Source organism: Dermacentor albipictus, chromosome 4, assembly GCF_038994185.2.
Source record: "Dermacentor albipictus isolate Rhodes 1998 colony chromosome 4, USDA_Dalb.pri_finalv2, whole genome shotgun sequence".
Classification (NCBI taxonomy): domain Eukaryota; kingdom Metazoa; phylum Arthropoda; class Arachnida; order Ixodida; family Ixodidae; genus Dermacentor; species Dermacentor albipictus.
Window position 1 is genome coordinate 33,314,094 of NC_091824.1, and position 11,012 is coordinate 33,325,105.

Genomic DNA, 11,012 nt, shown 5'->3' on the forward strand with positions numbered 1-11,012 from the left:
TTCTCTCGGCATTGACGCGCAATAAGAAAACTAAATAATTGCGTAATTTCTAAGCCACTGAAAAACTGTAGGGACGATCTCTTGGCATAAACATTGGACGGCAAAAAGCTTTGTGACTTATGCGGTGTGTAAGTGTAAACATTGCATTGAAATATGCGTTGTAAACAACGCATGAAAAACTTTAAACGCACTTGTAACATCACACTTACTTTGACAGCATTTATTCAGTTCTTTCGCTAAAACATCAATTTAAATTTCAACATAAATTACAACATGTACGTTGAATCGCCATGGACTCTTTTATTTTTTCGGCATGCTTTGAATGGTTCACAGTTGTTTTTAACCAAGCCTATATATGTATTTTTTGCTTAGCCTGTCAGTATCTCTTAAAAACACTTGCGTCGTCTACTGCCAACAAACTGTCTGCGAATTCTCTGTGCCAGCAGTAGACGATAACCTTTGTCTTCAGACAGTCTCTAGCTGCAGAATTTGTGCAGAATATAAGGTGTATCCGTGAATTATTTGGTTTCTCTGGCCTCAATGAAATTGTTTAAGCTAAACTTAATAGGCCTCATAAGTAAGGTGTATTCATAATTAATTTAACCGCCATTTCCAACTCCAATGATCTATTAAACAACTGGAATGCGCCTACAGTGGGAAAAAAAACGCTTTGTAGTGGCACACCCTATCTTACTGTACATCGTTCGCTTCGAATGCGGTCGGACTCGCATCTTACGACATTGCGAATATACATTTGTTGCGAAGGTGACTTCACCATTTTGTGTAGCCGAAGGAATTTAGACGCACGACATTCTCCAAGTCTCCAACGTCGTTGGAATATTGATGCACGTATAAATGGGTTCTGGATAACACATTTGTTCAGCAACTGCACGTGACGTCAGAATGTAGCTTTCTCTCGCTTATGCGTTCCGGTCAAATTTAAGGGCTCACAGTAAGCACGTCGCGACCGCGTGACAACCGGCTAGAAGGCGATCTGTCTACTCGACGTGGTGTTCAAGAAGTAATGTAGCCAGACTACCTACACGCACTCGAAAAACTTCGTTTTCTAACGATCGCAATTCAAGCCAAGCGCGCCGCACTTCGTCGGCCATCGACGCGGAAGCCTCAGGATGCGTGCGTCGCGTGCTCCAGGCTGCGCACGCACTTGCAGGCTCGCACCACGGGCACCCTGTAGCTCTTCCGCTCTCCGTCCGGGCAGAGCAGGTGGACGCGCCTGAGGCGCACGGCTCCGGGCTCGCAGCTCCAGCTGGCGGCGGCCCCGGCGGGCGATCCGTCCGAGTACCAGGGCAGCTGGTCCAGCGGCAAACAGGCACCGGCGCACACCACCTCCAGCAGGGGGCGCGCCGAGGTGCAGTGGCCGTCTGAGATGTAGCGCTTCGAGCGCAACTCCTTGCAGCCCAGCATTGGGGACCCTGCGTGGTATGAAAGTACGTCTGGTATCTCTGTGCAGAAGGCCAGAAAAAAAAAAAGTGCTGGCACGATTCCTGAAGGCAACCGGAATGAGCGACCATCTGCGATGCAGCGTTGGCAACTTTCGATCGGTCGGCGACATCGACACTCACCTTTCTCTCCTGGTTGGGGTATTTTTATTATTTATTTATTTATTATTTATGGTACCCTCAAGGCCCGAAGGCATAACAGAAATGAGTGGGAAAATGGGATGTATAACAATAAAGTACGGAAAATAACAATGCAGTGTGTTAGTAATTACGAATTATACAATACAATGTAGTATCTTGATAATTCCTGTTAGTACAATGTTAACCAGTGTCGTCCTTAGTCGCTTGTAAGTACGGCAAGTAAATGAAATAACGCGTTAATAATTCCCAATTATACAATGTTAGCTAAAGCCTTACGAAACAGTTTGTTGTCGACAATAGATACAATTTCACAGGGAAGGTGATTGCACTGTCGTGATGACCTGGGAAAGAAAGATTGACTGAAAGTGTTAGTGTTGCCTGTTTGAAGTCCGACCTTATGGCGATGATCGATGCGGCTCGATAGGTAATGAGGCTGAGAAATGAAGTTACTGTGAAGGGAGGAATGGTAATAAAATTTGTGAAACAGCGTCAAACGTGCTATTGTTCTGCGAGATGCAAGTGATGAAAGAGATAGATTGTCCTTCATTGATGTTACGCTAGCGGTACGGTTAATTCTGTTAGAGTCCACCTTGTGGACTATCCATTTCGGCCACTACTAATAGGATGCAGCTGTATGGGCGAGCAGGAGACGAGCGGCCCTAGCCAATCAGGAACGGTGAAATAGACAGTCGAATAGGTGGACCTCTACAGAATACACCTCCCTCCCCCCTCCACTCCTGCTCTGTTTCCTCCCCTTACCTTTTCCCCCAATGTAGGGTAGCTCACAGAGCTCAGCCCAGGTTAACCTTCCTGCCTTCCATTCATCTTTCTCTCTATACACGGTGTTCTCTCTATACACGGCGTTAGCCAAGCTCTTAAAAATAAAATGTGGAGTATACTAGGTTGCAACCAATGGTATTCTGTCAGCAGTGAGGTGCCGCAGCAAGAGGCTTTTGTTTTTCTTCGCATAATTCAACTGTCGGATAGCAGCATGTTGTTGTCCTCCTCCCTGAATCCGCTGCGCACTGCGTTAGCCTCGCGCTTCAGGCTAAAACGGCAGCTCGCATGCCACGGTGACCAACGCCAATTACGATGCCTCGCCACTTTCACGAGGCCGCTGCACTAGGCATTGAGCTGAGTTAATTTTTCTGAGTAATAACAGGGACCACTGGTGCCCAGGCGCGTGGACGCGTAATCATGCGGCGATTTTCATATGTATATATACCATATTATATACCTTCATATAGAAGCAAGTATGCGGCCTGTAGGGTGAGCAACACAGTAACAAAGAACGCCATCCGGAAAGTCAGAGAGGCTGAAATAATCTCGTGGGTGGCGGCAATGAAAAAAAAAAACCTGTCATGAGTAACTTCTTAAGAGGTAAAAACAAAATCAGGAAACAAACAAGTTATGATAACTCCAAGGGAAGCTCATTACTTTTCGAAGCGAGATCAGGATGCCTTAGAACACGCACCTGTAAAGCGAGATATAAGAACGATGAAGAATGTGCTTGCTGCGGTAAAGCTAGAGAAATGATGGAGAATGTTTTAGTAGACTGTGAAGATATCTGCCTAACGGTCGATTTAGGCACCACTGGACTCTTTGAAACCCTCGCGTTCAGCGAGAGCAGGGGAAAGTTATCATGTCCGCAATAGAGATTAGTAAGACGCAATTAGAAGATTGGTAGAAGAAAAGCTGGGAAACGACAAAAAACGGAGACGTACAAAAACAAAGTTCACAATAGGGGGTCAGAAAATTTGGTTATCAGAACTCATCGTGCGTTTCTGTTTTCTTTTTCTTTTATAAAAAACCTAGGTAGGACAATGGGCAGTATAATAGCAAGAGCTTGGTGGTGCAGCCCACCGTCCCGTTCCAAAGGGTATGCTCAAACATCCTTCCATCCATCCAGCTTCAAAGAAGAGTTTCAACAGTTCAGAGAAGCACAGAGCAAAATTAGTTTTGAAAAAGGACTCTGGAAAGTGGATGAAAATAAATGGGCAGCTAAAGTGCACAAATATCTGTGCTTGAAAAGCATGGACACAGACTGGCGGAAGAGGTCAAGAAACTTGGCAACCAAGTAACAGGTAATTGAAACTGTAAATAGACAACCAGGGGTCATCGGAAAGAAAGTGAGAAAAAAATATGCAGTTAATTGGAAGCAAAGAAAAGGAACAAAAAGGACCATGCATATATACAAGAATGAGAATAAAGAAAGTAGACGAAAAAATCTGTACGATAACACAAAGGGCAGCGCCTTGCTATTTGAGGCTCGAGCAGGTTGCCCAGAAACAAAAATATACCGGTGAAAATATTCGGGAATAGATGAGGCATGCGTATGGCTGCAGCAAAAATTCGGAGACCACTCATCACATCCTAATGGAATGCGAAGGAATCCACCCCGAGAGAGCCATAGCTAACGTACACCTTCCAGAGGCGCTTGGGTTTAAAGTGTATGGAAGCGTCAACGGGTTAGCAGTCAAGATAAGCAAGTGACATTAAGAGTATTGGCGCAAAAAAGCAGGGAAGATATTGATACCGCCATGTCTCTTACAGTCGTGGCTAGCGGTACAAGGTTGATTTCGAAGGAAAAAAGAAAGATTAAGATGTACACAAAAATGCTAGATAAAAAAACATGTATAGCATAGCTCGTTAAATTAAGCAGCCTATTTCATGGCCCTGTTTCAAAGGAGATGCCAATTAATCATCAGCAGCAGCAGCAGCAGTATCATCATCATCGTCGTCTTTCTTACGTTTGTTTTGCCGTACGTTAAACTAAAGGTACTCAAAGTACGTGCACTACAACATCCCGCAAATGTACTCGCGTTTACTGTACGTAAGGCGACAAACGCTATTCTAAAACGCTTGAGTATTTAAGTTTGTGTACGTATTAATCTTGCCTGACAACACACTGTGACGGTCATCGTAGTGTACCCAGGAAAGGCGTACTCAGAAGAGGTCAAAGTTCTTGTACACTCTTTCTGTCCTGCGCTTAACGCCAAACAGAAACACGGAGTGGTAATCAAATTTGTTTTTTCCTGCTCTCCGTGATGTCTACGCAGTTTGCAGTCACTGAAGTCGTCCTTCGCACTTTAAATTATGACTGCGTATTGCACCTACGTAGGAATAGAGAAGGAATCATGCAAAAGCTTTTGTGTGCACACGCCCTTCTTACATCTTGCCGCGTGCACAACATTCCCATTATCATAGCTCTCAGAAGTGATCTGAATCAAGAACAAACGATTCCAGCAAGTCCAATTGTGTTTTATCTATTTTGTTTTATTGAGAAGTATGATGGGGGATAGGGGTTGCTGAGGACAGACCGCGCTGATAATTAGACGCAGAAATTTGGTCGAGGATTTTCAACTCTCCTACACTTGGCAAGGGATTCTTTAGAAGTAGCAACGCGCTAAAGTGGAGAGTTTCTCAGTGCCTATGGGGTTCTCTGAAAGCATCAGCTGCATGCGTCATGCAGTCGCTTAACCAGGCAGTGACACCCGAGGCGCGACGTCGCTCTGCTGCTCCCTACTGCATGGAACGACATTGACGGCGACCGCACCCCTTTTTGCCATCGCGACGCATTTGCAAGCGCGCTCGACTCAATTGCTTCGGACACATTCGCGAAAAAAATAACGAGATCATCTTATAAATTGTCCTCTACGTGTAACTCGATGCCATCCACTTTGTTCCTAAGAAGATCCTCTGCTGCACTTCAGTGTTTACAATAATTGATGCGATTTAACGCCATAAAGAAACAAATGGAGGCACTTTTTGACGGGCGCCGAAGTAGAGGCAAGAGAAATAATTTTGACTGCACTATGCCTCTTGGTTTGATCTCCGACGGCTCAGCGAATCAGTGAACCGGCGTTCTTTGCATTATTTCCCTGTAAGAATGAGGCCATTGCTGCCATGAAACAAATCTTTAACGCAGCAGGAGGCCTCAATTAGTGAGTCACAGCGGCGAGTCATTACCCTCGCTGCTTTCCTTCATAGGGAACCACTAGGTTTCCCCTAGCGCATATTCGTTTTGTTCTGGTATTACATACGCGACTATGGCGCAGACCGCTAATGGAAACTGTTGGAGGGCCCGTCAAGTGTGAATCCGTGATCACTTTAGGCACTCGCGATTACTCCACCTTTAGTTCGAACTCGCTACCGATAACAGTACTTTTTGCAAAATCCCAATGCATTGGGCAGCAGTTTTCTTCCACCCTGGCAACCAAGTCCTAGTAGATGAGGGAGGAGCGGTGAAACAGTGGCAGGGGGAGATTGTAAGCTGCCGCTCTGAACTTCCCATATGTACGGATCGAAATACTCCGATTGTATTTCTTCCATTGTCTTTTTCATGAGTTGTCACCTCATGTCCATATAGTGGAGATAATTGTCATCACCATTAGTAGCCCGAAACTACACAGGAACACCACAAGGGATTCTCAGAAGAGAAGCTTCGCAGTTCAAGATGCGTTTCCTTTGAAGCTGGCTGCTGTGCAGTCGGGCGGACGACAATTTTTCCAATGGTGAACCTTCCTGCACTTTGTGTGGCTTCCGCAGAACTGATTGACCTTACATATATATATACCCAGAAAGTAATTTCCTTGCTTTTTATACATAGAATCAATAACGATTTCTCTTTATCACAGGTCACATATATATACATACGAGGTAGGACCGATCAAGTGTTTTCGCTAGAGTCCACAGCCAATTTCAGGCCAACTACGCGGCTTCCTAATCGATAGATTCTCGCATCGTGGCCTCTCATGTACAATTTGTTCTCCCTACAGAGGATCTTGGAGATTATCCTCCTTTTTGGCGGCTTGAACGATGCCACAATAAGTGACTCAAGCACCGCTGGTGAACAATGGCCCTCATGCAGAATAGTACGTCTGGAAGCGTACGTGGTCTCACGCAGACACTACCCCCTCCCCTTCCCCCCGAACTTCTGTTCCCAAAAAACAAACAAGGTAGTGCAATAGGAAAACTGAACGCACCTCTCCTGATATCCGCTTCATGGGGAGTCTGCTGGTCGCTGCTGTAGCTAACAGCGCCGAAAGCGCTGCCCGCCAGGAAAAGCACCAAGAAAACGAGCTTGACGCTCAACAGCATCTCCATTTTTCTCTTCACGGTGGCGTCTTGTTCAGCGCGACATTCGTCTCAGCGCCCTGTCACATCTTCCCGCGGCTCGCCTGCTCACAGCGCGCCTTCCGCAAGAACCCGCGCTCAACACTCGGTCATGTCTCCACAACGCGAGAGCGCCCGACTCCGCGAGGTCAAAGATTGGCTGCGTAAAAAATTTGTTCTGCGCGGCGGCTCCGTCGTCTGGGCCCTATCCTCCTCTCCACATTCGCACCCCCCCCCCCTCTTACTTCCGCAGCCACCCGGCCTGACTCCTTGGAACTTCTAATTGCCGCCTCGCGAACGAGGCTCTTCGTATCAACTGTCGTCGCCGGCGAGTCGCCCCTCGTCCATCCTTGCTAACTGCCTAACTTCCGACATGTGCAGCCTGCTTATTTAGGCATAGAAAGCGTAGTGTTTCGCGTGCAGTACTGCCATCTGTGAGCACGCGCGAAGACTACTAAGTTAGCGCTAATAGACGAAAAAATAAGCACTAAAAGCACAAGCAAATAGAGTGAAGAAGTGCAGGAGCTGCCGCTTATAAGCTTGCGATAGAAAGAGCTGGCTGAGCTATAGGCTCGCCGTTTATTTAAGTCTTAGACGTTATTGATGTCTTACAAACAGCGTGATGTATACAAGTGACGTAAGCGCGCACTGGAACGCGGCAGGGCAAAGGAATGTTTAGAGAGTAGTCCCGAGTCTGGCGGCTATATTTATTCCCGAAAGAAGCCGGTTTGTTTGCGGTAACGATGTTCTGTCCGTATAGAGAGAGAGATAGAGAAAACAAGGATAGAAAAGGCAGGGAGGTCAACCAGAACATCATCCGGTTTGCTACCCTACAATGGGGGTGGGGGAAAGGGGAATATAAAGAGGAAGAAAGGGGGAGAGTAAGCACTGAGTACGTGTGGGAGGGATACCATACACAAAGACACTATAAACGGTCTCTTAAGCCGGTGCACTTCAAGTACTGCACTAGTGCACGAATCGCTTTTCGAGCCAGTGACGGGTGTGGCCACAGTCCGAGTACCTTTGACTCGGTGAACGGTCTCGAGTCCAGTCGGCGTAAAGTTGCCCGCAGAGAGAGGCGTTGGACATCGTAGCGAGGGCAGGTACACAATAGTGGGTGGGTACAAAATGTGGGTGCTCGATGGTCTCCTCGCACCCACATGAGTCGCACATCGGGTTCTCGGCCATTCCCATACCGTAGGAGTATGCGTTCGTGAAAGCCACTCCCAGCCACAAGCGACGCAACAAGGTTGTTTCGTCGCGGGAAAGGCTAGATGGCAGTTGTAGCCGTAGCGTGGGGTCCAGTTTACGTAATCTGCAATTGAAGGCTGTTGGAATCCAGAGATCTTGTGACTACTTGCGTGCAAGTAGGCAAAGTTCTCTGACAGCGTCCGACCTCGCCAAAGGTGTTGGACGCGTCTTGGTATCTTCGTGGGCACATTGGGCAGCCTTGTCAGCTAGGTTGTTGCCGACGATGCCACAGTGAGCAGGGATCCATTGAAATGTAATGTGGCGTCTTCTTTCCAGAGCTTGGTGGTGCACTTCCCTGATGTCAGATATCATCTGCTCGTAAGTTCTGTGACGTAATGCAGACTTGATGCTGTGAAGGGCTGCCTTAGAGTCACAAAATACGACCCATTTCTCTGTTGGCTCTTCGGTGATGTACATCATAGCGGCATGTACATCATAGCGCCATAGCGGCATAGCGAGAGCTGCAAGTTCTGCCGATATAGAAGTAGTCGTGTGCGACAATTTGAACTTAACTGTAACGTTCTTGGCTGAAACGACGAATGCGGCAGTTGAGCTGGTAGGTGAGGTCGAACCATCGGTATATATATGAATGGGGTCATGATACGTCTGGTACAGTAACAGGAGCGTAAGTTGCTTCAGAGCCGGCGCAGGATGATTGGACTTTTTTGTAATTCTAGGAAAAGCAATATTCACTTGAGGCTGTCGCAGGCACCACAGGGGAGAGGAAAGCTTTGCCACCTGTGTAAAAGATGCCTGTATGCACTCTTGATGAGCGCTAATCACTCGTGAAAAGGTCGCTTGAGGTCTCTCGGCTGGCAGGGGGGGGGCCAAATGATGGTCGGGGATCCTTGACAGATGGCGAATTTGCGCTCTGAGAGAGTCGACAGCTACATGTGTCTGGATTATATGATCTCCTGCGATGGCGATTGTTGCTGCTGCTGAGGTGCACCGAGGCAGCCCTAAACGCGTGTGTAGGGCTTGACCTTGTATGCTCTCCAAGGCGCGAAAGTTCGTCTTTCATGCATTTGACAACACTGGTAGGCTGCAACGTAGGAGTCCGAAAAACAAAACCCTGTACAGCTGCACCATAGATTGGACTGGTGTACCTCAATTTTTCCCGCAGAGAAATTTGAAGACCTGAGCAATGGCGACTAACTTCTTCAGATAGACGCAGTGAGGGCTCCACGAGAGGTTGCGGTCAATGATGACGCCCAGAAAGCGATGCGTCTTGGCTGAAACGCAGTAGAATACATAGAATACAGCTTGACCATAGATGGAAACATGATACAATGACATTTGTTTGTGCGTAAAACCAAATAATGCGTACTTTTCAGTAGACACACTGAGGCCTTGTTCTCAAAGATAAGACGCCGTCATGGTTGCCGCTCGCTGAAGCCTGGCTCTTTGCTGAGGCCGAGTCACCACAGAGGCCCAGATGCAAATGTCGTCGGCGTATATTGAGACATGAACTGTCTGCGGTAGGTACTCCGCTAGTCCTACCAGGAGGAGGTTGGACGAAATAGGGCTCAACACTCCAACCTGTGGCACACCACGGCAGGTGTAATGTAATGGTTGTTGGGCAGTCTTCGGTCTGTAAGAAAAAACGCCTCTCACTCAAATAGTCCCGAATCCATTTATATATCCGGCCACCAACTCCAACAGCCTCAAGTGAGTTGAGAATGCCCTCATGGGCGACGTTGTCCTATGCTCCTTTTATATCCGGAAAAACTGCCGCAGATAGGTGCTTGAGGCTTTTTTTTTTTATTTTGGACCCATGTTACGATGTCAATGACGTTGTCGATGGACGTGCGACCTCGACGAAAGCCTGTCATGGCGTCCGGATAGATGTTGAATCGTTCTAGATTCCAAGTGAGCAAGAATCATTCTTTCCATCACTTTGCCGACGCAGCTCGAAAGCGCAATCGGACGTAGATATCGTAATTGATTAGATTTCGTAATTGTAGAAGGCACCTCCTGTTCAATCATGCACAATTTTTATTATGGCTGTAAATCTCCGTGCCTCATTGTTTCTTGGTGTAAGGCTGGCGTGTGTGCGCGGCCAACGTTTTCGGCACCAGCAGCAACAGCGGGATGATGGCAAATTCTTGTCGCGGACATCTGATCGTGGGTGGGACGCGGCTGGGCAGCTTCGGTGACGAGTGCGGCAGTAACAATTTCTTTGGTCCAGTAATTCCTTCAGAAATCATATCGCCTCACTAGATGCACACGGTTAATAGAAAAACTGAAGGCTTAAATACAACGACGACATTCGTGCATTTATACTCGCAACTTGTGCGTGTTCTACACCTCTTGAGCAAAAGGAATTAGATTTTCGCTTGCACTTTACCATTCCACCCATCAAGGATTTCACTGGTAGGTGCGTTTATTCAACAGATAAGCTGAAGAAAATTGACCGCGATGTCAAAATTAGCAGTAACACGCTTCTTGAAATGAAGGCGACCAATAATGGTGATACTCATGTTCAAGCGTATTTCCCCCCATAAATTTCTCCGTAGATCATAATTATTTACTTATTCATTTATTTACTTTTTTATTTATTTATTTATTCAGTTATTTGGTTATATACCTCATTAATTATTAATGAACTATTTATTAGGGTTAGGCGAATATAATTTTTTTCGATTACGACTTGAATGCGAATACTAGGTATGGAATATCGTATAGTAAGATGCAGAGGCATATACTTACAGAATTGATAATTAGTTCTACATAATTTAGTACCAGGCCCGTACTGAGTAGTGCAAGAAAAGCTGGCAAATGTCAGATAAAAAGGATCAGCTTCAAGCACACGATCGATTATTTTCAATGAAACAACGGCGCAAATAGCCTCTCAACAACTTTAGATCCGAGTTGGAAACAAGCTTTTCAATGGCTGCTATGCGACTCGCGTTCCAACTTCCTCCCCCCTCCCCTCATCAATTAACTCTTTTGCCAAAATATAAGATAAAAGGTTGGGGGGGGGGGTGGGAGGGGGTAATGCTGCGGAAGCTAGGACATCTGCTGTACAGACACGTACAAGGACCC

General features: G+C 46.6%; 1 protein-coding gene across 1 annotated transcript; it reads right to left on the reverse strand.

Moving 5' to 3' along the window:
- Window positions 1-318: 318 nt before the first annotated feature.
- Window positions 319-7,036, reverse strand: LOC135900196 (sclerostin domain-containing protein 1-like). Its single transcript, XM_065429637.2, has 2 exons — window positions 6,587-7,036; window positions 319-1,433 (listed from the first exon to the last, which is right to left on the reverse strand). The coding sequence occupies exons 1-2, from the start codon at window positions 6,705-6,707 to the stop codon at window positions 1,126-1,128; spliced, it is 429 nt and encodes a 142-aa protein (XP_065285709.1). The 5' UTR covers window positions 6,708-7,036; the 3' UTR covers window positions 319-1,125.
- Between the last annotated feature and the right edge of the window lie 3,976 nt (window positions 7,037-11,012).